Genomic DNA, 27,303 nt, shown 5'->3' on the forward strand with positions numbered 1-27,303 from the left:
TGTTTCCTCGGCGCTGCGCAGCCAGCCGGAGGGAGCGTTCAAGACCGCCTGCGCCGCCCCGCCGCGCGCAGGCGCAGAGCCGAAGACGGGATTTCGCAACGTTTTTAAATGACGTCGCATAAAAAAGGCAATGTGATCGATACTCTTATTTAACATTTGAAATATGCAATATACGTGAAATATACAAATACATAGGGACATTTTGTTTAAATTATTTACCACTTTTTGTGTGTATTAATTTCAATATGTTACTTTGCTCTCCAAAACTATTATACACTGTATCATGAGAGACCAGTCCATCCAACATACATACATACATACATACATACATACATACATACATATATTATATATATATATATATATATATATATATATATATATATATATATATATATATATATATATATATATATATATATATATATATATATATATATTATATATATATTATATATATATATACCGGGGTACAGCACTCGAGTTGAGGGGGGATGGGGGGGGATGGCATCCCCCTGAAATAAAACCGGTCAAAATCATCCCCCCTGTAAAACGGCCATCCCCCTTTTCATCCCTTATGTCATTTCATCAATTAATGTGGTTTTACTGCTATTTCAACATTTAGAGTCATCACCAGAAAAATAACTTATTTGACAATTTTCATCTGTTTCAAGTAAATTTTCACTTGAAATAAGTAGAAAAATCTGCCAGTGGGATAAGATTTATCTTCTCATTACAAGCAAAAAAATCTTGTTCCACTGGCAGATTTTTCTACTTATATTAAGTGAAAATCTACTTGAAACAGGTGAAAATTGTTGTTTTTTCCAATGATGAGTCTTGTTTTAAGTGCAATAAGATTTTTTCTACTAAAACGAGACATTTTAACTAGAAATAGGACAAATATTCTTATTTTGAGTTTTTGCAGTGATCCATTTTACTTATCCTGTGAAGGACAGAATCATATTGATAAGTTCAGAAAACTGTTTTTTAATGTGTTTTGATGTATTTGATGTAAGCCCAGTGGATATTTAAAGCTTATAGAAGGCTGCATTTAACTGCTGCTATGTCATTCCTGCAGTATTTCTGCAGGTGTTTTGGTCAGTGCTATTATTTGTAATATATTATATTATTTGTAATCAGCACAAATTATCTGTCCCCATATGATAAAATCCACCATCCCCCCTGATTTTATTTTACAACTCGAGTACTGTATATATATATATATATATATATATATATATATATATATATATATACACACATACATACATACATACATACATACATACATACACACACACACACACACACACACACACACACACACACACACACACACACACACACACACACACACACACACACACACACACACACACACACACACACACACACACACACACACACACACATACTCTTTCATATCACAGTGTAGATGGTATCTTTTCTATACAGATATGTCTTTTTTAATCGGAGGATTTGTTCCATGATTGTTCAGCCTTTCAATTTAACACAGCTTTACATGTTTTCATGTTTTTTTTTTTTGACAAACTTGAGAATAATCTATTATTTGAAGAGGGTGATGATATGCGGCCACAACAGGCTGACAGCCATCTCTGTGTTCATCTGTAAGCCCTGACAGAAAGCGGGACAATTAAGGTATCAGTCGTAGTTGAAACATCAGATTAACCCAGTCCTGCCTACAATGGATTGGCCCTTTGCTGCCCCATCTGTCTTCAGCCCGCCCTGCAAATCCAATTATGTTCTTACAGTAAGTTCCCCCGGCTAAAAATAGTTGAAAATGCCAGAAAACACAGCACAACACGGCTCTGGAGCGGAGAGGAAATTATGTTATGGAGCTGATTGTTTCTGTCTTGGGAGGGGGGGTCGTGATTGATCAACATGCAGGGGTGACAAAGTGCAATGTTCTGCCATGACGGACAGGAGCGCTGGATCGAGGGAGAGGTGGGAGGAATGGCAGCAGGGGAAGCATAAGAGGAGGAAGGATTAGAGTTCAGAGTGCCGGATGTTTGAAGGAACTTAAGAACAATCTTCTGAGGTAACGGATGTAATAAGGTAGGCTGAATAATTTGTCAAAACCTTTTTATGTTTGCTGTTTTTGTTTGTTTTAATATCAGAATATTCCGTGGGCTGCCTGTAGTCATAAAGATGTGTTGGTGTACAGAGTAATGGCTGGTGTAATGCTACAGGCAGGACACTGTGTAATCAGGCACGAGTCACGAGAGCGTGGTTTTCATACTTTATCTTATAAGAAGATGCTGTAAAAACTCAGTTTTACTTCAGTTGTGAGTTTGCAGGACAGGGTGCCACTAAGCAAGGCAGCAAACCCACAGCTCAGATACACTTGAGTGGGAGATGCTGGAAAACAGGATGTGTGTTTTACTGGGTCGACACAGCTGATATTAATGTCAAATGCTCTTTCATTTGAGGGGCTGTTTGAAGGGGAAAACAGCTACATTTGTCATTTTTACAAAAAAACAAAAATACCTCTGGAGAGCACAAAGGGTCAGAAATATAATGATTTTATTTAAATATACTTTGCTGAAGGAAATTCCTGACTGGACTCTCTGGCCTCCTTTGGTGCCCGTCTTTGTGCTTCATACTGACTAATTTAATCATATATCATTAAAAGCAAAATATCCAATTTAATAGTCTCTTATCATATTAGCTAGTTTGACATGCATCACATTATTGCAGCAATAGACAAGACAACAGGTTGGTCATGTTCCTTTAGCTGCTTTAAAACTGGGTTATGTCAATCTAAAAATAAGAAAAATTAAAAAAAAGTGAGTCTGAGAAATAACTTCCTCCACATTCATTTTTAACCTCGTGTTTTCCCACCTCCCAAGCAAAGGTATTTACATGTCTTTTAAAACAGATCTCCATCAGCAGGTCCTGATCTGTGCCCCCTGGGGTGACGGGTCTTCGGTTTAATGCAATCATCCACTATATCCTACACTGCTAGGTCTTCGTCTGCCTTCACTCTACCTCACCTGATCGGGTCTGAAAGGGACTGCGATTGGCCACATTTTCTTAAGCCTACAAACAGAGCCAAGAGGAGGTGGAGAAGCCTAGTTTCTCACAGATTACTTTAACACAAAGAAGAACAGTGGATGTAACAGGATTTTTATTTACCAACAATCCCAACAAATTTCAGCCCACCTCTGCGTTAATAATTAGGCATCGCCGCTGATCATTTCATGATAATCACAAGTTAAACCATGCACTTAGAGTGACAGTGCAGACACCACGATCCACGTTAGGTTTGAATTAAAATGCCTGAAACCTGATTAAGACAGCTTGGGCTACTTGGCAAGCTGTCTCGCTGTCAGGGATCAGAACATGTTGCACGCCAAGCAGTGCTTTGTTGCAACAGTTGAAGAGCACAATAGCCGGCAGCAGGATTGTAATATTTATTCAATTGCATTACAATAACATGAGTAACAACATAAAAAAAATTATCAGTTTAGGTCTCCTTCTTCCTTAAAAGATGGAGGAGGGAGGTAATTACACCAACTTGTTTCGTAATGGCTGTTAATGCCAGCTTCAACCAGACTAGGAAACCTTATGTCAACACCTTAGATTGCTGATTATTTACAGGTGTTTTTTTTTTAGATTCCCGTATTTTCACTTGACAGTTGCCAGGTTTCCTGCTGCTGCAGACAAATCAGTGTTAGAGGTGCAGCTGCTGAGAGGAAAACTAAAACTGATGAAACCAGGCCAAGATTATTTTGAAACAATGCACGTCTCTAACTGACGTACTTTCTCCTTTTTTGATGTTGTGTAAATAAATTTGGGTCGCACCGGTGAAGGACCTTTTCCGGTTTTGCAGTAAACACCTGTTGATCTGAGGTGTTATTAGCAATTCATCTCAGTGGTTTTAAACTATGCCTATTGCACACTGGTGTATGAGTCATTGCATGAAGGCCACCCTCACCCTGTCATGATTGCTGATTTGCAAAGTGTAAATGGTATGGCTTGCCTGATGAGAGAAATGCAGGAAATAGGAAAGAGGACAGATTGTTGTGACAACAACAAATAGTCCTGCTGACTTGAGCTGGGGATTTGCTGATCAGAGCAACAATTTTCTTTGTTCCCATCTCAAAATGTTAAACAGAACTCTGTTTAAACAGAGTAGCGTTTTCTCTGAAGCGTTTCCTTTCGGGGGTCAACACTACAGAAAATCGTGTTCGCTACATCGATTTGGCGTAGCTGTCCTTCCTGACGCGATTTGTCAAGTCTCGGGACCTGTTTTATGAGAACACTGGCTCCTGATTCCATAGTGCTTGTCCTTTTCTCTACAAGGCCAATGTGGGTCCCCCCCAAAGACACGTAGGCATATGATGGTTTGGAGTTTGATCCAGCAGGAAGGCAAATGACTCAACCCGCTATGGCACTTCTCCAGCTGGACCTTTGACCGGTGTCCTTGTGCTGCTTTCATTGCTTCCATGCAGAATTTCAGTATCTCCGTCCATTTTCTATACCTTTTTTAAACAAACAACAAAATTGATCCATATCTTGAAGGGTCAATTTGTGTTTGTGCGAGGTCTGACTGAACTGTAGGTTCATCATCTACACCAGTCAGTACGTGCAAAGCCGCCTACATATGCACCTACACCTCAACTTCTAAAAGTGCTGCAAAAAAAAACAGAAGACAACACATATAAGAATAACATGGCTGCGTGTTTTAGGGAGAGTCTGCAAAAATTTTCCCCTTTATTTGAACCACTGCAACAGTCGATTGAAATAGTAACAGCAGAGATGAGGATGGAGTTTAACTTCTGACAACAAACCATGTTACTGCCAATGCCTCTTCCTTTTCAGCGTATTGTCGTCACCTCCCAGACTAACGATAAAATGTACATAATTTGTATGAATGTGTAGAAAGTCTCATCAAAGCTGATGCAAACTATAGCGTGAGTAGAACCATGTGCACATCTACAAGGCCAGTTGATGCACCACAACCTATGAACGGACTTTAAGGGTAAAAGGGGACCTGAATTATGCCTATAAAGGCCGGGACACACCAACCTGACAACCGATTGTCGGCAGAAAGCAGTGGGGCTGAAAGTCGGCTCTCGTCTCCCCGAGTTGGTCAAAAAAACACTCCTGAACACACCAACCCGACGCTGACTAAAGTGTACGTTCTGCGCCTGCGCAAAGCATAATATGTCCCCATAACTGCAGGTGGTGCTAATCTGCGACATCGCAGTAAAACAAAAGGAAAAAAGAACAAACGTAAACGATGGATCGCTCTAGTCTCGAGTTCTGAACTGAGCCGGCTGTTTTCAGTAGAAAGAAGTCAAGAAGGATTGAAAATAAGATGGTCAATAATGAAAATATAATACAATCAAACACAAGCCAAAAATCAAAGCGACACGATGATAGAGTGTAGTTTAGCGTTTGTATCATCGCTGTTTAGCTACTGTAGTAAGTTTACCATCGTCATTTCTGGTTAACTCTGATTCGATAGTCAAGGGCTAGCACTCCACCAATCAGATTGGTCATAACGGCCGACCGATAGTGGTTGATTGTACAAGTCGAATCGTCCGAAATGAGCGCTGATGGACGACAGCACGGGACACACCAAGCCGACTCGAGGCACCGCCCTCGCCCGACGGCCTTTCTTTTAAAATCTTCCATAATGGAGCTTTTTGTGTTATAAAGATTATTGCACAATAACTGAACGTTAACTCAATCAAACCAAGTCAATGAAATTCCTACGCAACAGTAATTTGTTACTTGTCACTGGCCCAAATGCCTGAAGTGGAAATGACTGACTCGTGGCCAAGTGCAAAAATGGCTCAACTTCCTTGATTATGACTAAACTGGAAATAGCTTGATTCAGTTCCTGTCACGAAAAATTTGCCTGGTTTTCAAGTATTAAGTTTAAAGAAAGCGTGTTAGTGACTCTCTTTTATTGGGTGCTTTTAATTCAACCCTAATTTATAGCTTTGATTCAACCTTTGGGGGAGAAAAAAAAGCTGCTCTTTGCTTGAGTTTTGTAAAATCTCGGACAGTAAGGCCAAGGAGCCTTACTATGTTTCTGAGCTATCCCAAGTTAATCCTGTTTGTGTGAAGGATAAATGTTTAATTTGGCCTCTAAGCTTTAGAGCTGCGACTGACTGAAAATGGGGATCTCTTTTAAGTGGATATTTCAAAATGTAATCAAAGTCTTCTTCCCCATGTGTTATATTTTTAGAACTGGAAATGTTGATAACTCGCTGTGATGTATAAACAGCAGTGTGTTATTAATCCTACATTATGATAGAAGCGCTCAACATCCGAGTCCAGATCAGACACAGAGATGGCAATGATAACACAAAATTATCCATCATGTTTAAACGGAGCAATTATGCGGTAGTTTCTTTTTCTTAAACTTTAAAGATATTGCTGTCCCTCAATCTGGTTGAATTCAATAATATCAAGCAAAAATATTTGGCTCTGGCATGGTTCTACTTTCACTCAGTCACCAGGAAACATCCCTTAATACTGAAATGAAAAGTCCCATCCATCCATCCATCCATCCATCCATCCATCCATCCATCCATCCATCCATCCATCCATCCATCCATCCATCCATCCATCCATCCATCCATCCATCCATCCATCCATCCATCCACCTCTGTTTATCCATCCAGGTTGTGGCAGCAAGCTGTACAGAAAGTCCCAGCCCTCCCTCTCCCAAACCACCTCCTCTACCTCTTCCTATTCCCATCACTTCACATTTGGCTGAAAACCACTGCAGAGATGGAAGCAGAGATCAAATATCTGGATGGGATTGGATTTGTTTCTGCTTAGCTCTCCTAAATCCCACTAAATCGTGCGCTTACTGGTCTAAAAACTCTGATCTCCAAGTGTTCCTCATGTCTGATCTCAGTGGGTTTCTAGTCCGTCAGCCTGTTCGTGGGAAACAGCTCAGATAAATTCCACTGTTTTTTAAATGTTTCTTTAAGAATTGATTAATCTGACTGAAAGCAAGCCCATTTGAAAGGATTAAGGTGGTTGTATGGAAATATTTCTTAAAAATGAAATAGCTTGGCTATTTGGTTAAAATGCATGAGGTAAAACACATAAAAGGTGTATATTGTGGATGAAACTGAAACATAGAGGGCAGGAAGTTCAGAACTTTATTGTGTAATGCTACAGTAGGGCTGGGCGATATGGACCAAAAGTCATATCTCGATATTTTCTAGCTAAATGGCGATACTCGATATATATCTCGATATTTTTTCTGTGCCTTAATTGGGGTTTCCCCCAAAGCATTATAGCATAGCATCTCTGTTAGCTTCATTTTTTTCTGAGGCAAACCCTTAAAAAAACAGTCAGTTTTAATACAAAGCCTCTTGCCAAATGTCACACAGGTTCCTTTATTAACAGGTCTGCACAATATCAAAATGTATAAATCAAATGAAATAAAAATTAACTGCCTGCATATATAGAATAAAAATGCTTCTTGAATAAAATAAAACAAATATCCCTTTCCTGCATAACAATTAAATTAAAATACACTGTGCAATTAATACAATGTAGACAGTAACAGGCAGACTTTTCCACTGAGGTTGCCAGTTGTGCAAATAACAAAACATTTGTGCAAATCTCAAATAAAACATTCAAGTCAATTTGTCACAAAATAAGCTATATCAAAATCATAAAAAAAAAAAGTAGTTTTTTTTAAATCGATATAAACGATATTGTCTCGTACCATATCGTGTTTGAAAATATATCGATATATATTAAAATCTCGATATATCGCCCAGCCCTATGCTACAGTATGATATATTTACATGGAGCTTTAGGTGTGTTTCCATTGTATGTGTGTCGCAGCAGGATGGGTACATTTGTGACCCTGACAGAGGTGTTGGAGGCCCGGGGTTCACCGCTGGAGGAAGATGAAGTCTGGTGTCTGCTGCTCGCCACCACTGACGCCTTATTGGAGATTTCCAAAAAGGGTGACCCCCTTGTCTTTTATACAAACTTCAATTTGTGTGCTAATCTCAGGCGTTGGTGTTGAAGAATTGCTCAATGGTCTCACTCACTCTAACACCACCAGAAAAAAGGTTTAAAAACCATCTGTAACAGGTGTGCGCCCCATTCTCTGTTTAGGTTCTGGTAACATGTGCAATGTGTTGAGCCCGGGATCAGTGCTGCTGTCATCCAATGGGAGTCTCGCCTTCAAGAGCTGTGCACGATATGAAGATGTGGCCTCCTTCACAGCTCCCGAGGTCCAGCAGGGTCACACTGTCTCCACCAGGACCGCAACTGAAAAGGTCTGAACTATGGAAAGTTTCAGAGTCGTTCCCACTCTTCCTAAAGCTGAAGTGGAAACTAACTGGTAGGGCTGGGCGATTTTGGACAAAAATAAAATCCCGATTTTTTTCTCTGAAAAGACGATTTTCGATTTCGATTTTTTTGGTAAAACTACAAAAGACAATGGAATAAGTTGTTTCAAATATTTTATCTTTATTTTTAAAGAAAAATAGCAAACAAATTTCCCTATTGGGAATGAAGTGCAATTGAAAGATACTGTAAATCCTCCTTGAGTTTAGTAAAGTGACAACATTTACAATTTTCTTGACCAAACAAAGATGACTAGACGAGCTCTGTCTGTAATGCAGCCAGCTGCAAAAAAGGAAAATCGATTTTCCGATTTTCCTTTTTTAACATCGATTTTGATTAATAAATCCGATTTAGATTTAAAATCGATTAATTGCACAGCCCTACTAACTGGAATACTTTTGATGAGATGAGAAAATCTGAAAGCTTAACTGTGGATGTGCTCCTCAGATGGCTGTGTACTCACTGGGAATGACTCTTTATTGGTGTCTTGACTATCACCTACCTCAAAGTCAGGTACTTCCCTCTCTCTCTTCCACCTCTTTCTCATTCTTCCATATTCCCAGCACTTGTGCAGCACCCATTTGACTTCTGCCCGTTTCCTCCCAGCTGGTCCAGATGAGCTCTGAGCTGGAGCGTTTGCTCCTGAGCATGTGCGAGGAGGTGGTGGTGAGGAGGACCGACCTGCTGACGGTGCTGGAGACCAGTGAGCTTCACCACAAGACCTCCATGCTGCCTGCTGCTGATCGGCTCATCAGGCAGCTGGTGGAAGACGTCTTCAGAAACTCAGTGAGTTATGGCTGACAAGGTTTTTTTTTAAATTTCCGACTGGTTAAGTGGGGTAAGATTTAGCTTTGAATGTTTTGTTTCTTTACAGGTTGATCATTTGTCTGTGACTGAAAATGGATCCCAGCTGACGGACCGTAGTCAGATGGTCAGGGACAGATTACACAGTAAGAAAGTGGTTCCACATGTCAGTTAAAGTTTGACTTTTGTAGGAATGTACTTATTGGCTTTCTCACAAAGAGATAAAAATAGCAATAAAAGAGTCATGTCAATAAAAATCTCTTCCTCTGGTTAAAAGAAAAGGTCCAGTGGCATCACTACATATATGTACATCTAAATGAAACTGTGGTTATAACTCTACTAGACCATGATACATGGAGGCACATCTGTATTTACTTTTAAAGCAACAATGAGCAATTTTATTGAGGAGGTCCCTCTTTAGGTGTGGAGGTTAAATCATATTTACTACACTAAGATTTGATTGGTCTCTTGCTTGGTCCCCCTCATTTTCTTTTCTGCCACTACTTCCCTCAGTCTCTGAGTTTGTCTGTATGAACTAGTTTCATTGTTGTGATTTGTGACATAGTGCTGTAAAGTGATACGCAATTGTCGTGAGAGTCAGCCGTCCATGATGGGAGTCTAAAGTTATGTGGAATGGTTTTTGCTGATGGCAGACGGGAGACTGTGTGAGTTAGACAATGCTTCCCAACAGTAATCAAGTATTTCTTCAAATGAAATTGGGACTGAATTTTAAAATGGAATCATATATGTTGTGCTGTTTAAAGCAAATTTAACAGTATGCATGTATTAACTGTACATACTCTCTCTTTAATTATACTTTTATATCAGTTTGTTGCTTTATATCATTTAACTGACGTGTTACCAAAGGTTTCTCCCCCTAAACACAGTCGACATGCTTGTGAAATCTAGCTATAGAGACCAAAACAGTCCCCGGTGGTCAGGGAAGGATCTACAGCTTTTTTTTGTTTCCACATTGGCTGCAGGCCAGAAGTTGGAATATAGGCCCTTTGCCTTTACCCATAAGGTCTCACAGTAAAAAGGTATTGCAACGACCACAACGTCCACATACAAGCTTAGCAAAATGTGCCACAGATTAGTCCATTATAATTTCTGTGTTTCTAATTTCTGCATAATCAAGATGGCTATGAGACTGTTAACTCTGGTTAAATACAACAAGTAAAAGCCCTGACCACATTTGTAAAGCTCACAAAACATCTTTTGAGCCATGATAGTATGGTATATATTTTTTTTTAAATACCAGTGGACAGAGACTGCCTAGCTGTCTCTACTTCCAGACTTTTATATCAGCTGAGGTAACAACAACTGATTTTTCATGATCTCATCACAAATGAGAATGACAAGAAGCAAGAAAGCCAATAAGCTCATTATCAGAACTTCTTTTAAAAATGTACAACATAACTTTTTATTGTCATATATTTGTTTAGCTAAATGTTAGTTAAGCAGTAGTTACAACACCAATTTGTTTTTCAGGGGGCTCTTTTAGTAACTCGTCATGGATGCCTAAGAAGAAGGAGATACCCAGAACATACTCAGGAGTATCTTATCCGGCTGACTCCACAGGGTATGAGGTCCACACAAATGTTTTCAGATCTTTGAGTAGAAGGTTTAGGCACATAGCATATGAGCATGCAGGCATTTATATACCCTTATTAAAATACTGGCCGCTCTCAGAGTCTCTGGCCGCGTTCAGACTGCCAGCCAATATCCGATTTTTAGCCCATCCAGATTGAAACTGGATGACTCTTTTGAAGTCTGAACAGTCCCAAACCGCATGAGATCAGATTTTTGCAAACCAGATCGAAACCACCTCCGGGAGGTAGTTTCATATCACATTTGGGCAGATGCGTCTCAGTCTGAACAGCTCCAAACACTCTGATCGGTTTTGACTGTCCGCGACGCCAGACCAGACCCATGCGCCAAACCACCCGCCCATTTCGAGTTGTGGAGCTACGTTACAGGTATGGAGCAGTCCTTGGACAGAGGATGCTGGCTCCATCTTGTTATTGTTTTTGTTGTCGCAATTACATGACGTCACACAATACACGCGCTGGGTGACGCCTCCGCTCTGACGTTGTTGCTACGGCAACCCGTCAGATCAGTCAATGATGTGGCCCAGTCTGAACAGAGCCAGATGCGATTTGGACACTTGCTAAAAACAGTGTGGACAGTCAGCCCTGAAAATCGGATATGAGAAGGAATCAGATATCAATCAGATTTGCCTGCAGTCTGAACGCGGCCTCTGAGACATCACACTCTGTTTACTTGCCACTGAGCATAATTCAAAACAAATTTTGTGGCTTAAATTTTTTTTAAATTGTGCTGAAAAAGAGACAGCTGAAACAGAAAACAGACCCCCAGCTGAATATTTGGCAAAAGTTTAGATTTTGGATTTATTTTATTTGTCCCGTGGGGAGATTTGTCTTCACTGACAGTACATTTCATCAACACCAATTTTAAATAAATGACATACATAACAACAAAGACAACTTAAATGACGGCACAAAAGTGGACAGATTTTTTTAGAATATGAACTATGTCACAAGCTGTTAGCGTAGAAGTGACAAAGCTCACCTCCTATCAGGCAAGGTGTGAAATATTTCCTTTCTCCCAGAATGCCGTCGGGTGGCCGACTCAGAGAGACTTTCACCAGCTGGCAGCATCTGAACCGCAGCCCCTGTAGTCCTTACTTGGACGGTCATAGAAACGCCAACTCCAGAGCTCTCACGCAGTTTGAGTCCACGTCGAGTCTGAATGACAAGAAAAATAAGGTAAGTAGCAACATTATGATGGATTGTTACAGGAAATGAAGTGCAACAATAACTTTGTCACCGATGCAGGACGTGGGTCCGGAGTTTATTAAAGTGCTAGATGAGCCTCTGGTTGTGTTGGAGCTGCCCGGATCCATTTTGGTGAGTTCTTGGCAGAAAAAAACAAAACCAAGACAGTTGTTACACCAAATTCAGTGGTGAATTGTAGCTATACGTGTCTTTAATTAACTAGGATTTTGAAGTAGATAGCCCGGCCATACTCATTCACTTGGGAAATTCAATTTCTCTGTTGTGTAACGGGGTCTGGTACCTGTCCCACCCCCATTTGCATGTGACATGCGTCGTTTCTCTGACTAGTTGTGTGCCTATCCAGTGGCATTTCTTCTGCATCCATAGGAACCAGACCAATTATTTGTACTTAAAAGGAACAGTATTAGGATGACTGGCCAGAATATGAATTGTGAGATGAAAGAGTGCAATATCAAGCTTTTTAGAAATGTTCTCAACTCCCAGCTTTGTTAAACGCCTAAACCATTTACACACCACTTTAAAGTACTGTATTTTGTATGAAGGATGCAGTGTTCATCTTCTAATACAACCTTGTCTCTTTCCTTACAGTCCAAGAAGGGAAAATCTTCAGCCACCAACAGAGAGCTCAGTGTGGTGATGCCAAATGGACAGAGTATACTTGTCAAATGTGACGTGAAATCCAGAGGAGGGGACGTCTTAGACATGATCGTGGCTCATTCAAACCTCGTGGAACATTTTTACTTTGGCCTTGCTTTCATTGATGGTAATAAGACTTTAATTACTGAGGAAATGTTTAGAGATTATATTTTGATCACCATGGTTCGTAAAACTGTTCTTTTGTCTTTTTTTCAGATAATGAGTTTTTCTTTGTGGACAATGATACAAAGATTTCCAAAGTTGCTCCAGATAGCTGGAAGAAAGTGCCTTTGACCACCTTTATCCTTTTCTTCAGGATCAAATTCTTTGTCAACGACATTTCTCTTTTGTGAGTTTTTCTTTTACTTTCTTGAATTGGGGATGCAGTGGCTGCTGGATCCAAAGAATATGAGTTTACAGGTCAAGTTTCATCTCAACAAATGTGATGGATTAAACACTGGCTTCTCAAGCTTAGGGCATAAAATTGTTGGGGGAATCCATAATTGAACTTTAAGTCAGGGCACTATGGTCTAGTCTGTGTAGTAGCCCCTGGGTCTCATTTGCCGCAGAAGCAATGCCGTCCAGCCGTGTGCAACAACAGCTATTGTGAATGGCAGCCACTTTTTTCATGTCCTAGGGTTTGCCAGGGCCTGTGTGACTTAAATTGTATCTTAAGAGGGCAAATGCATGATTCTGAATGGTCCAACCCCCCAAGTTTTTTCATACAACCACCTTTCCCTGGCCATTGTTAGGTCTAAATCAACATTACATAAGTTCGTAACGAGGAAAGACACAGAGTCTGCTTTGGAATGGTCTTTTAACGCACTTCTGCAGAAGGGGGAGAGCACAGCAACAGGGAGAGAGCCCCTGACAGCAAATGCTTCCCAAATGCTTCCCCTCTGCATGATGCTTTTATTAAGAAACTTGACAGGAACGGACCATATAAGGACAGTGAACAGTAGACAGTAGACAATGGATGGAAGTGATAACATGTGATTGAATACTCACACTACAGTAGACAGATGTCACCAGAACAGTCCAAAACCCTGAGTAGATCAGGAAGTTGCTGCTGTGACTTCTGTTAACAAAGCATGTGACAGTTTCGTAAGGGCAAAACAAGTTTAAAGGATAATTAACCTCACACCATAATGTCCAGATACAATCTGGGCATGTGTTGACCATGACCTTTGCTCAATTCCACCAAAGATACATGCCTAATCTATCTGATGGTCAGCCACAGTGAAGTCATGTCAGTTTACTCACAGGGGATGAAGTTGGTAGGAAGTCAGTCAAAAGGATGGCATAGTCTGATCGATTTTCAAAATAAACGCTAAAATAATGATAAAGGCTGGTTATAGCATGGCACTTTTGGGACCTGCCTGTTTGTTCTGTACTTATTTAACAAAAAAAAACCTTCTCCAGAGAAAACAAGCCTCATTATGCCAGAATAATGGGACAGTTCAGAAGTACTAAAATGTGTGCCATCTCCTCCACCAGGCACAAACAGACCCGTCACCAGTACTACCTTCAACTTAGGAGAGACCTTTTAGAAGACAGACTGTCCTGCCATGAAGAGACTGCTCTGTACCTGGGAGGTCTGGCCCTGCAGACGGAGTACGGAGACTCCTTGCCTGAGGTTGTATATAGTTAACATTGAGTAACTCACAGTAGGTGGTTTTTAAAGGATGTTGAAAAGTGATGAAACCGCGTATGAGAAACCTCGACTTTTGATCACGAGAACGGGTCAAACACCAAAACCTCCCTGACCAGTTTAAACAGTTTGATGTCAATGTTATTTCCGACGCTGATAACATGAGTAAGAATAATTTACTCTGACTTGACGGAGCTATTTTAGAGCAATAAAGGAACCCATTTTCACAGACTGAGTGGCACTCATAATTGCTAGCAGACCATTGGGGGTATTTATGAAGGTCTTCTCCTGGAGACCTGGAGACTATGCTCCTCATAAGCCTATTCCGTGCTTTCTTTCCCCTCCTAACACCTTGTTTCAACTTGCCCGCCAGCGGTCCATATGGAACACGCCCCCTGGTGTTCAACACTAAGTACCGTTCTTTATAAATGTTGGCTCAATGCTAATGCCAAGGATACAACACTAACAATTAATGCCAACTAACTGTTGTCATAGGGGAGTTTCAGAAAAGGAAAATAGTTACCTAACAGTTTGCAAACATTGGATGCAAGCTAACATCCTAGCACCGGTTGCTAGCTAGCATCTAGCACAGCGTATATATTCACTTTGAGTGTATTGGTTGAATTTACAGCGTACTCAAGTGAAAAAGCAGTCCAAAACACACCAGAAGGATGAATTTTACAACTAACTTCAAGATTAGGGAGATTCTCATAAATATTGATGATTTTCGAGATGAATCGTATGAAAAAAAGTAGAAACCAGGGGTAAAAGCTCTTGCAATTCAACTTGTAAAATGATGCAAAATGAATGGCATTAATGTAGTTTGTAATCTTCTCTGCTCAGGTGTATGGTAGGAACTACTACCGGCCTGATCAGTACGTCTCCAAGAGTGTGATGGAGAAACGTGCCTTGCCTTACGTTCAGGGGGAGCTGCTGCGACATCATGCCAACAATGCTCAGATGCTTACAGAAGAATCAGAGCTTGAATTCCTAAAGGTAGCGCAAGACGTTTAAATGTGAAGATTCATGTGATGTGAAAAATGTTTGCTTTTATAAAATCATTTTTCATTTCTACCATCACTGTTAACCTTGTAGGTGTGTCAGCAGTTGCCTGAGTATGGCGTCTTCTTCTATCGTGTAACGCGGGAGAAAAAGGCTTCAGACGGTGAGATCATCCTTGGCGTGTGTGCCAAAGGTGTCATCGTCTATGAGGTTAAAGATGGCTGCAGATCAACAGCCCAGAATTTCTTCTGGAGGGAGACAGCAAGTATCTCCTCAAATGTGAGTGATGGGTTGGTCATGCAATGCATAATTTTTTTCAATTCTTCTATGAAGGTCCTAAAAACCTTTGCTTTGTGTTACTGCAGAAGCGTAAATTTGTTATAGAGTGTCGGGGCAGCAAGAAGAAGTATACATTCATCACAGAGAGGTCCAGGACAGCCCAGTACCTATGTAACCTCTGTTCGGCACAGCACAAGTTTAATAATGAGATGTATTCCCGTCAGCTGAGCCACAGCCTGGTCTCGGGTGAGGAGACGCAGCCTTCGTCCTTCTAGCCTCCTTTTGAAGATATCAGTTCAAGTATTTGGCAACACTTCTTCCTCCCAGTGGTTGATTAATTCAGATGACTTCTACGTATTTATCTAGAGGACAACATCGTGCAGTATGCAGCAGTGTGCCGGACTCAGAGCAACCAGCTCAAGTCCCTCTCATGTTCTGAGACGCCACAAAATGACAGCGGACTGACCACACCGCAGGAAGAGTCCTTGACCAGACTGTGTGATGATGTCACAGCCCGGATCGAGGACCGCGTGAAACAGCACAGGTACTCAGATGCCCCGCAGTTTTCATGAGCACAGGTCAAATTCTGTGATGTATTAGATCGCAAGTTGATACTTGTAGCCAGTGTGCTGGACGCAGTAGGTGTTGGCAAACTGGTGCTGCTGGACATCTGAGTTGACTCACTGTCTAAGTGCAAAGATTAGGGTTGTGGTATTAGGATAGGGACAAAACACGTTCAGAGACAGAGCATACTGGGCCAATGCTGAGTCATGAGTACTCCACTAATCACTTAAGGAAACCTAATGTGTCTGCATTAGTGGTGACACACAAACTCCAGGCGTCTTTGCCAGGAAAAGGCAAAATGTTTACAAACTAAACCATAGGTGGAATAGGATCAGGCTGTTGCAACGGATACAGTGTTAGATGGAGTAAAAAGAAATTTTAAGAAAACTGTGCAAATCAGAGTCATTATAGTTTTGGATTTTGTAGTAGCTTATATTTTTATTTCCTTTTTTCAGTTTGTTTGATTATTTCAGTGTATTTTTAGTTTAACAAGCGCATCAGTTGCAGAGTTTTTTTCCTGAATAGTTAGCTCATGCAAATTTCATACAAATCCAGTTCATTTAAAAAAAAAAATTAAAATTAATGAGACTTAAGCGTGAGGACCCAGCCGCAGTAGGCAGGTTTAAGTCCAACAAGCTCTGTTAAATTTTCAGAAAAATTAATCCCATTTTAAAATGTGGCTATTTTTAACTTAATGTGTCCCTCAGGCCTAGAGGTTACATTGCTTTATAACGCCATCAAATATTTCCTCTTTTTTACTCTCTTGCTCAGTCACTCTCTCATTCTCTCTTAGGTTTTTGAGTCTGTTAGTTGCCTCTGCCGTGGAAGCTGTTCAAGCTAGTTTCATTGTTGTTCATGTGTGACAAAGTGCAGTAAAGTGATGTTCCGTTGTTGTAAGAAACAACCAGGATGGGAGTCTGAAGTTCCTTTGGTTTTTGCCAATACTAAGGAAGTGAGACCGTGACGGATGGACAGTGGTTCCTAAAAGTCATCAAAAAAAGCTAACTTGGACAGGCCACCTAATTTCAATCAAAGTTTGCCGTCAGATGACCCACAATCCATTAGGAGCTCTTGGCGAATGTTTGCAGTGGAATATTTGATTTCGGACGTTTCTGATTTCGGTGGCAAAATCAGAAATGAACGTTGCGTTTAGTAGATGCTGGGTTAACAAAAGCTAGCGATTGCTTTGCTAAGCTTCATAGCAAGACGATGACTGATGAAGAAGTGATAATGACTAGCCATTGGCTAAGCTTTCAATCAAAAGTCTATGAACCACTTTGTAGCAACATTTATTTATTTATATAAATTCACCAGACCTGTGTTCAAGCCCACAGTTGTCCAGGATGTGAAATCTAGCGATAGAGACCAGCCAGCCTGTAAAGATGTTGATTTCTACTGCAAATTTGGACGTTTTAACCCACCCTCCAGTGGTCAGTCGAGGAACGGTGGCTTCAACTGAGACGTTAGATTGTCGGCAATTGTGTGGAGCAAAGCAAAGACAGGAAGACCACCATCAGATATAGTATTTCAAAATAAAACAGGAAGTGACAAAAGCCCCAAAACATGATACTAACTATTGCTGTTAAAAATAGACCTCTTGAAGTATTATTTAAAGCACCTGCAAAACATTTTCTCAGTGTTCCCTTTAATGTGCTTGTTTTTCAACATGTGCTCCAGCATCCAGCGCAGTAGCACTGGGATGCGCTCCCCGGCCTGCTCTCAGAGGAGTGGATCTGAAGCCCAATCTGGATCCCTGGCAGCCAGAGGTACAAAAACCAAGCAGTTTCCGCGCATCATAACCTACATTTGAGAGACGTCATCCAGTGGTTTCCCAAAAGCATTTCATTTTTGAAAATAGCTTTGCATCTCTTTGCTCTGTTATTTAGGTCCCTAAACATACGCTGCTGTTGCCAAAACTTTACGCAGTTATTCCAACTTTTATGTCTCACAGAAACCTCACCTAAACTGGGAGCAGCATCAGACAGAGAAGTCATATGTGTTTCCTTAAAGAAAGACCCCAAACTTGGACTAGGCAAGCTGATTTTCTTTTTTTGTTTGTTTTAAACAGAAACATTTTCTAATATAAATGGATAACTCTTTTTGTCACACCTGTGATTTGTGTCACTGCAGGTATAGTGATGGTGGGAGAGGACACTGTAGGCCGGTATGACTTAGGCATCTTTATTGCCTCCGTTGTACCTGGTGGACCCGCCGATAAGGACGGTCGCATCAGAGCAGGTAGACACTTGCACATAGAAATAAAAAAATACTCTTTTTCATTGTAGAGCTCCTTGTCATTTTGTAGAAAATTTACTTGCAGCTAAGTTAGATGGTGTTTGTCTCTGGAAATCACCCAGCCTCCCTCTATAAAAATAATGGCTGTAAAGCATACGTGTCAGAAAAGTGCGGAAAAATAAAGGTCAAAAAATGACTTTGCAGATGCTTTTAGGCCTCTGGGTTCTCATGTGGTATTAAAATTCCGCTGTAACTGGACGCCGGGTTTTCACTGTGGCCTTTGACTTCAGGTGGCCGTCTCATCTCTTTGAACAACATCAGCCTGGAGGGCGTCACTTTCAGCGAGGCAGCGGAGGTCATGCAGAACAGCCCCGAGGAGGTGCAGCTCATCATCTCACAGCCAAAAGGTGCTCCATGTGTAGGTGTGTGGTTTCGTTGTGTGCAATGATATCATCTCTGCAGTCCTTTGCTCTGTGTTGCTCGAGTGGAATGTTGGTGAGTTGCCTGTTTTACTCGTCTGTTGTTGTTTGTATCTCTTTGTAATTGCACCATCAAATACTAGTAGGCGATGCAGTTTCTCTCCTGCAGTGTGCACCGCTGAGTTTCCATCCGTTAACTTCCTTTACGTAGCTTAGAAATGAGAAGAAAGAAAATGAAGAATATCTTATGCGAGTTTGAAAAACGATAACTTTTATTAAGTGAAGGAGCAATTCATCTCTCAATCCAGCTTGAAAACAAAGAAGAAGAAGCAGAAGTGTCAGTGTGAAATACATTAAGGGACACACAAAGCTACCAAGCTGATGGATTAAATCTGTTGCCATCAAACACTAGGTGGCGGTGCAGTTTCTTTTCTGCAGTGTGCACTGCTGAGTTTCTTTCCTTTACGTAGTTTAGAAATGTGAACAAAGAAAATGAAGCATATCTTATGCGAGTTTGAGGAACGATTACTTTTATGGAGTGAAGGAGTTCATCTTTCCATCCGACTTGAACACAAAGAAGCAGAAGTGTTAGTGTGAAATACATTAAGGGACATACAAAATCTGTTGCGATCTGCATCAGGTCAAGTCAAGTGTGGTTGATGCGTCTGTGTCGGACTATCAACGTACTTGCACCACGGTGGGGGAATGTCAGCCTGACATGAACCTAGAAATGTAATTACACTTTGGGTTGATACCATAAACTGTAAAAACAATGGATGAAGCATTAAGTGACGTGACCCAATGGTTTCTGAAGACCTTCTTTGTACTTTACTTTGTTGCCCGGGAAGCTGACAGGAACATGCCCAACATATGTGAATCAGAGTTAGCTGTGGCTACCAGCTCCTTCGGTTGACTCCCACGGAAATAGCTGCAGAGCTGCTGGCAGACGTTTACAGAGGAATATCCCGTTTCATATGTTGATTCGATGGGAACATTAAAATTACTGCAGTGTTTAATTACTGCTTCGGTAATCTCATGACGGTTTGCGGATGAGGAAGTGATAGTGGCTAGCCACTGGCTGAGCTGACTGTCCATCAGTCATATTAGAAATAAACTTATTGCTCCTGAAATTGTATCAACAATTGAGACCAAGCTGTAAATATGTTTATTTCTGCTCTGAAGGTTGACATTTTAACATGGGAATCAATGGAGATTGACTCACGTTTGCAGTCAGCCTCCAGCAGCCAGTTGAGGAACTGCAATGAGTAGTATGCCGTGTCAGACTCAACCCAGAAGTTAGATGGCTGGCGTTTGGAATCAGGCTTGTTGGCCTGATGTGATCCCAGAAGTAGGGAAATGTGTAGTTCCTTTACTGACCACTAGGGGTTGGCTCCAAAAGCAAACCAGAGCTCCATGTCAAATTGCCCAAGTTTACAGCAGGGTTAACTATATTTAAAGAGGACCTATTATGGCATTTAATGTATATTTTAAACGGGCCTTGAATGTCTTAAAAACAATCTAAAGCTTGTTTTTTCTACATAAATCAGAAATTCAGCCTGTGGGCCATGTCTCTAGTTTTACCGCTTCCAACCCCATTTTCTGTGCTTCATTTTAGGGGAGGGGAGGCTATGATAATGAGGCTCTGTGCTGATTGGCTGCTTGAATGACGTGTAGCAGGGGAGGAACAAAACCTCTCCGGGCAAAAGAGCAGCCGGCTGCGTACACAAAGCGTGTCGTGTCCCATGCGAGGGAGCTTCAGTGACAAAACAAATTCCATTGCTTTATTATTTTTTTTCTATTGGACTGTCCTAACTGGCCGTGAGTTTAACGGTTTCAGTGTGGACAGAGAGCGTCCGATGTCACGCAGCTCGACGTGATAGTGGGACGCTCGCATTCAGTTACACGGTGTAAACGGATCTTAAGCCTGAATTACGGTTCTGCGTCGACGCGTAACCTACGCCGTAGGCTCTGCGTTGGTGTAACCTGGAACCATAAATCAGCCTTTAGTCACCTCGTCTTCACACTAATTCACACAGGAAGATTTAATTGAATTCTAAACAGGTACACCACAGTTATTTACTCCGATTCCTCATTTCATTTAATTTGTTACAAGACGAATTAAACATGTTAACGGTAAAGAAATCACAACACTGAATGTTCACAAATGGCAACTTTATTGTTAAAAAAATAAAACGTAAGTTGTATATAATAACATTAATGCACTATTGCTGGCTCAATGAAGGACCGTGCGTCTTCTGAAGGTGTCGTTGAACAGCTTCAGGTGCTTGGAAGATCTGAAACCATAGACATAAAAAAATGTATTACTATTAGAGCTCCGGTGGGGACACTGCAGCCACTGGTGCCCGGGGTTCCTCACCGTCACGGTCCGGTCCGGTCCGAGAGCAGCTCCGGCAGCTCCAGAGCTGCTCTCGGACCGGACCGGTGAGGAGCCCCGGTGAGCAGCCCCGGTGTTCCGGAGCTAAGCTAAATACTTAGCCCATACAAAGATCATACTTGTAGACAAATATAAATAACATAAAAAAATGAATGTCACTTACCGCTGACTCGTGTGCAGTTGCCGGGTCCGTGCTGTTGGAACTGATCCTTTTATAAGGGTAAATGTCGATGCAAAACCTCATTTTAACTGTCCCTCGCTGTGGAAACAGCCACCGCTTCTGAACAATGGCTGAAGCTCCGGCCGGCTGAGCTGGTTGTGGGCGTGGTTTCAGCAGCGGAGGCCGACCTATGGAAATGAGCGCCTAGGGTGACGTCACCATAGGCGCTCATTCTAAACGGCTCGTAGACACCACATGACACTGGAAGACTCAGTCGGGCGGGGGAAGCAGACCCTGCAGAATTCCATGGGATTTCACCTTCCCTGTGCTGGCAGGGTGAGGGGAGACCACTTTATATATGTTAAAACAAGAAAAAACGTGTTTTTCATAATAGGTCCCCTTTAAAGTCAAAACTGTTTTTTGGACTCTATAGGCAGATGTTACATTCATGACCACTTTACATGGGGGGAATTGTTATGGATCTGGTAAAATTATATAAAGACACAAATGTGAGTTTTCAACATTAACGTTTGAGTGACATGTGGCTTAAAGTCTAAAGTGGTAATGGCCAGCTGTTATCACCTAGGGTTCTCAGTGCTTACGACTTTAAGTTAACTTTACCTGTGATATTATGAATAAAGGCCTAATCAAGCATAAACATTCTTATTGTAAAAATAATCTGGCTTCATGCGCGGAGGAACTAACAAAGTGGTTCAACCAGCTTTGGGTTGCACTGGAAGGGTTCAAGGATCTACAATACCCACAGTTAAAAACTGCTAAATGCTACAGTAACTGCAGGACGGCCTCGAGCTAGTCAGCCTCTGCACGTCTGGCTTCTGCAGCCATGTAACTGAAGTAAGGAAAATTATATTTAATGATATCTAACTGTCTTTATAGAGATGTTTCTGTTTCTGTGCCTGAGCACAATCATGCAAAGGTCTTTACATCTGACATACTTGTGTACACAAAACACTCTGTTGCTGAGCTGACCTAGTTTGTACGTGAACCTCAGGGACTGCACGTGAAACTGGCTCTGACTCCTACAAAATCCCTCTACAAACACAAAATAAACCTGTATCCGATGATTGCTGCACCTGAGTGTGTGAATCTCTCTCTGCAGAGTAGTTTCAACCGCAAGACTTTCACTTTTAGCATTACAGCCTCTCTCTGTGCAACAGTCTGGATGTTGGCATGATCTTCAAACACTATATTCAGTTTACACTCTATCTATAGTGAAATAATAGAATTTTTATTTTTTTTTCCACAGTTTCCCTCAGTCCCAACAGCGCTCGCTCTCCTTTGTTAAGGAAATACGATTCCCAGTCTACGCTGATGCTGGACGGACGATCGGGAGACAACAGCCTCGACGAGATTGTTTCAGAACAAATGACGCCAAAGACCAGCAACAGGTTGAACGTCCCCCGTGAAGTACGAGTCCCTGGGACACAGGTAGAGTAGCTGTTTAACCCCTCTGGTCATTGAGGCTATATTAGTGCCTCTACAAGCCCACGGCACGCAGCAGGACGGACAGACGCTGAGTATTAATGTTTATGCTGGTCTCAGGACGGCTGCCCCCCGTCTCCCTCTCTGAACTGTGTGAGGCCCGAGGAGATCACTGTGGAGCTCAGGAAGATATCAGGAAGTCTGGGCATCAGCATCTCTGTGAGTTTATGAAATGGAAATGGCACATTTGAAATCCTGGTTTTGTTAGAAGCTTGCAAAAAAAGAAACCTGCACCTGTCCAGCTAAAGTGCAAGAATTTGATGTGAAGAGTAGGAATGTACGAAGATGGAGGATAATCAGTCTGCTCCACTCAAGCTGATTAACGTCTGAGGTTTGACAGGATTACGGAGAGACAGCAAGAGTTACTTTGCTCACGCTGATTACACTTTCACTGTGGTCAGTATCTGAGCACTGATCACTGTGCAAAAATGAGGGATACATTTTGAAATCTTAAAATAAATATGAAACCCCAAATTTATTTTGTGTGACCCCAAGGATACCAATATGAACTTATAATTGTTTAGTGAAGAAAGAATAAATAATTGAATGTTTAGATTATAGTGTTGAGCTTATTTGAACAAATTAATAGGTTGTTGGGTAAATTATTCTGCTGGCTGAATGTAGTAGACTGCAGTGAAAGTGATTAAGAATTACATTTTTCAGGGTGGCATGAACACTAGCCTTCCTAATGGACAAGTCTACATCAAGAGCCTTGTTCCAGGAGGGGCTGCTGAGAGAGATGGACGTTTGCATACAGGTATTTTATACACCGGTAGTTCTATGCCAGCTATAATAATATTGTAGTTGAAAATTTGTAAAACCATTCAGTTTCCAGATGCATGCAGCATACAGGAGCATAGTACCATCAGTTTCAGTTTCCTTTGAAGGATTGTTTGAATGTTTCTAGGAACCAAAGTTCAGATTCCAGTTCCAGTCGTAATTGCCTGCTGTTTTACGCCGCCGTGTTGCACATTAACATGATGCTCAACAATAGCTTCAAGATGAAGCCAATGTTGACCACAATTTAAAAAATGGCCATAACCAAAAAGATAGTTTTGTTTCCTTCACTGGATTCACCAATGATCCATCGTCCAACTGTACAGGGGGCAAATTGTTTATGTACTGTACGTCATCAGGGGATATTTTACAGCCACGGCTAGCTGCCATTGCTTCAGCTACTCAGGTGGGACTGACTGCCGAGCCGCTCCCCAGGTCGACCTGGACCCTTCCAGACTGAACAGCTTTACCCGAATCTTTACCAGAACCAACTTCTGATGGAGCACAAACTAGGGCCCGGTCGGTTAGCTGAGCATCAGCTAGTCCAGGGTCCCAGGTGTTTTGAGAGTTGAAAACAATTTATTTTAAAAAGAAAAACTCTTTTAGGGTGAATGAACTGAATTGAGTCATTTTCTGAAACGATCCGTTCATTTCACAGTTCAGCAGAGTTCAATCAAGAATGAGCAGAGAATGTGGTGGTTAACAAAAGACCTTTTAAAAAGACACAAGTCCTTTTTAAATCCAGGGCTTATCCTCAGCATTCCGCCATAAAACTTCTGAAATGTCAAAATGTATACGATGTGTTGTGAACCACAGAGTTGTATTTTAGTTCTGATGTAGTCAGACACCGCAGTGAAGTACTACATGATTTGGACATTTTAAATAAATCTCTTTAGTGAATAAATTCCAGTGTTTTGCTACACTGAAAAGAACGGACAACACTTATAACAACCCGGTAGCGCTCGATCAAAGCTCCGGCTGCCTGCATTTTAACGTCGGCAGTGATCATTTTAAATGTTGTTTACACTAGCGACAAAAGAGACATGATGGATGGACTCATTTAATCAGAATTACTGCAAGATAATGTCTAGCATTTCCTTAGCCAAGCTAAAACAGCTAGCATGTGAATGAAGTCAGGTGGGATTGTTCGGACCGGTTGCCAGGTTTGTTCGTTCCGCCCATTTTTGCATTAACCACAGTTGGACGGTGGCTGTTCTAACCAATATGGCACTGTCCAGACACTGTACGGACTTTAAAACCAATTCTTCAGAAAACCTAAAGATGACATCACACAGGGTTTATTCAGTTCTCCCAATGCAGTCTATGATAACACCTCAATTATCCTTCTTTAAGTGGCCAAAGGAAGCTGCTAAAAATAATTGTGTGCATTGGGAAGGAATTATGGCTTGAATATTAAACATCACATGGAGACTGTCAGGGGAGGAACAATAACGCCTGACACGGTGTGGGTTACTGAAGATTAAACTTCTCTTAATTCAGTTTCCTTGTTTTGATCTTATTTACAGGTGACAGACTTCTGGAAGTGGATGGGATTAACTTCCACGGATTCACCTACCAGCAGGCTGTGGACTGTCTGAGTAAAACTGGGGAGGTAAATCCCATCATGGCACAAATGTTCCTACATTCGGAGAAGATGTTAGCTCTTAGCTGTGTTAATGGGGCAGAGTTGTAAATAGTAACATTGAAAACCAATACATGACCAGTTCAGTGGAGACTGGTGCACATGTTTAGGATCCCTGAGGGATAAACCTTGTTGATTTAGGGGAAAAACTGGCATTTCTACCAGGGCCATCATGAAGGTCAATCGTGGTTTCTGCAACCATAAGAGCTGTCTTGCGTAAATGTCATCAATGGCACCAGTCCACAGGTCCCTACGGTGGTCATGTGAAGCCCAAAAAGGAAATTTCTATGTGATGCATTAAATACACATTATAGAAAAACTATTTCAGTCAATCAATCAATCAACCTTTATTTATATAGGACATTTCAACAACTCAAGTTGACCAAAGAGTATTACAGGATTAAAAACTATGTAAATAAATACAATCAAATATCATAAAATAGAGTACAAATGTATCAATAAAACACATTAAAACATAATAAACTGACATCGAGCTATAAGTGCCGAAAGCTAAACAGAATACGTAGCAGATGACAGATAAAACAAAACCACCACCTCTCTGAAATTTGAGAACGGAGGCTCTTGTACATTTGCACAGTGTTGATGAATTTTGCACGTACGTATGCAGGTAACCGTGAGTGGGGCTTTGGGCAGGTTTTGATGCAATAATTTCAATAATTGTTAAACTAATACTGGTAGAATCTGGTCCAGACAGTTGTTTTCCTTCACACGAGGACCTGGTGAACCCATGAGTTTCATGAAAACCTGCAAGGATCAAGTCCAATTTATGTCGATATAATATCCGTGTAGGGGTAGAGTTACAAGATAGCTTGTTGCATTTTAACCAGCAGGCCACTGGATCCATCCACAGCAAAAACCAAGCCACAAAACCAGTTTTGTCAAAGTGCCAGTCCCGAGCTCTGATAAATGGAACGGTTCTTTCAGGAAGGGCATCCAACAGAAAACCCATGCGGGGTACAATGATCCACTTAGGCGACCTCTAAAAAGGAAAAAGCCCAAAGAAGTTGACTTGTTTGATTTAACGTACAACTAAAGACTGATTATTTTTATTTTATTGCTGTATATACTTTTCTTTTTGTTGGGGCTTGCACTGGGAGCAGAGAAACAAATTTCCTTCCATTTCCTGTCTAACATGTGCTGGAATGACAATAAAAACTTGAATCCCTGAATTATGTCCACTATGTAAATAGATGACTGGGTATACACAACATTTAGCTAGCATTTCTGAGAGTTCTCGCCCTGATCAAAGTCTAGACTGTAAAACAAACATTCAATCCTTCATTTTTTACAGTGCAATTTCCCACCTTTTTTTATTATTTTTTTTTTTTTTTCCTCTTCCCTCTCCCAGGTGGTCTACTTCGTCGTTGAGCGCGAATCTGTCAACCTACCCAAAGTTTCTGTCAGTGCTGACACCAGCAGCACATCCAGCCAGAGCCTCAGTCCAGCCGCCAGGCATCCGAGACTCAACAGCTCCCCCACCGTCAGTAATTCTCCAAGCACGGCGTCTGACCGAGCCAGAAGCTTCGCCACTGATGGTGCAACACTTCAGCTCATGTTTAGACCAGTGCACTTAGACACGCAAAATATATTCATTTAGGTGCCTCAGAAATAAGAAACCCAACTCTTTCTCACAAATTGCAACTCGTGCAAAAGCAAAAGTGTTAAAATCACACTAGTGAGAACAATTCTCAAAGCTTTTGAGCTTGTTTTTATCCGACTCAGCAGGAAGGTTAGTTTGCATGCCTGAAGGTGAACATCCACACATTTCCCTCTCACGCTTTGTTTTGATCTGCTCCCCCGGCGTTCACCTCAATCTTCTCAACTCCCCTGGATTCCCTTATCCTTTGACCTTCAATGGCCTTTAATTCCCACTCAGCTCTGTGCAAACCTGTTTTATCATTTATCTCACAAGGTATTACTAAGTTTACTCAGAGCACAGGGGCCGAACATCCTTCCATCCGTCCTCTTCTTCCCGTTCAGAGTCTGCTGGAGCCTAATCTTGCTTTCTTTGAGTTAAAGGCAGGGGTTCCTCCTG

General features: G+C 41.4%; 1 protein-coding gene across 6 annotated transcripts in view; it reads left to right on the forward strand.

The window, feature by feature from the left end:
- Positions 1–1,812: 1,812 nt before the first annotated feature.
- frmpd2 (FERM and PDZ domain containing 2) overlaps positions 1,813–27,303 on the forward strand; it is a 30,770-nt gene continuing 5,279 nt past the window's right edge. For 3 of the 6 annotated variants that reach the window (XM_061708690.1, XM_061708693.1, XM_061708695.1), the window contains exons 1-25: positions 1,813–2,076; positions 7,849–7,973; positions 8,128–8,291; positions 8,809–8,874; positions 8,968–9,147; positions 9,236–9,311; positions 10,657–10,747; positions 11,798–11,954; positions 12,024–12,095; positions 12,573–12,747; positions 12,837–12,969; positions 14,118–14,256; positions 15,115–15,267; positions 15,367–15,552; positions 15,639–15,798; positions 15,919–16,096; positions 17,794–17,882; positions 18,068–18,148; positions 18,247–18,354; positions 18,642–18,773; positions 22,593–22,774; positions 22,889–22,987; positions 23,492–23,585; positions 25,132–25,217; positions 26,617–26,803. In XM_061708690.1, coding sequence (XP_061564674.1) covers positions 7,853–7,973; positions 8,128–8,291; positions 8,809–8,874; positions 8,968–9,147; positions 9,236–9,311; positions 10,657–10,747; positions 11,798–11,954; positions 12,024–12,095; positions 12,573–12,747; positions 12,837–12,969; positions 14,118–14,256; positions 15,115–15,267; positions 15,367–15,552; positions 15,639–15,798; positions 15,919–16,096; positions 17,794–17,882; positions 18,068–18,148; positions 18,247–18,354; positions 18,642–18,773; positions 22,593–22,774; positions 22,889–22,987; positions 23,492–23,585; positions 25,132–25,217; positions 26,617–26,803 — 3,109 coding nt within the window. In that variant the 5' untranslated portion in view covers positions 1,813–2,076; positions 7,849–7,852. The remainder of the gene's footprint in view (positions 2,077–7,848; positions 7,974–8,127; positions 8,292–8,808; positions 8,875–8,967; positions 9,148–9,235; positions 9,312–10,656; positions 10,748–11,797; positions 11,955–12,023; positions 12,096–12,572; positions 12,748–12,836; positions 12,970–14,117; positions 14,257–15,114; positions 15,268–15,366; positions 15,553–15,638; positions 15,799–15,918; positions 16,097–17,793; positions 17,883–18,067; positions 18,149–18,246; positions 18,355–18,641; positions 18,774–22,592; positions 22,775–22,888; positions 22,988–23,491; positions 23,586–25,131; positions 25,218–26,616; positions 26,804–27,303) is intronic. The other 3 variants (XM_061708694.1, XM_061708691.1, XM_061708696.1) reach the window with 3 other exon arrangements.

Source organism: Cololabis saira, chromosome 19, assembly GCF_033807715.1.
Source record: "Cololabis saira isolate AMF1-May2022 chromosome 19, fColSai1.1, whole genome shotgun sequence".
NCBI lineage: Eukaryota > Metazoa > Chordata > Actinopteri > Beloniformes > Belonidae > Cololabis > Cololabis saira.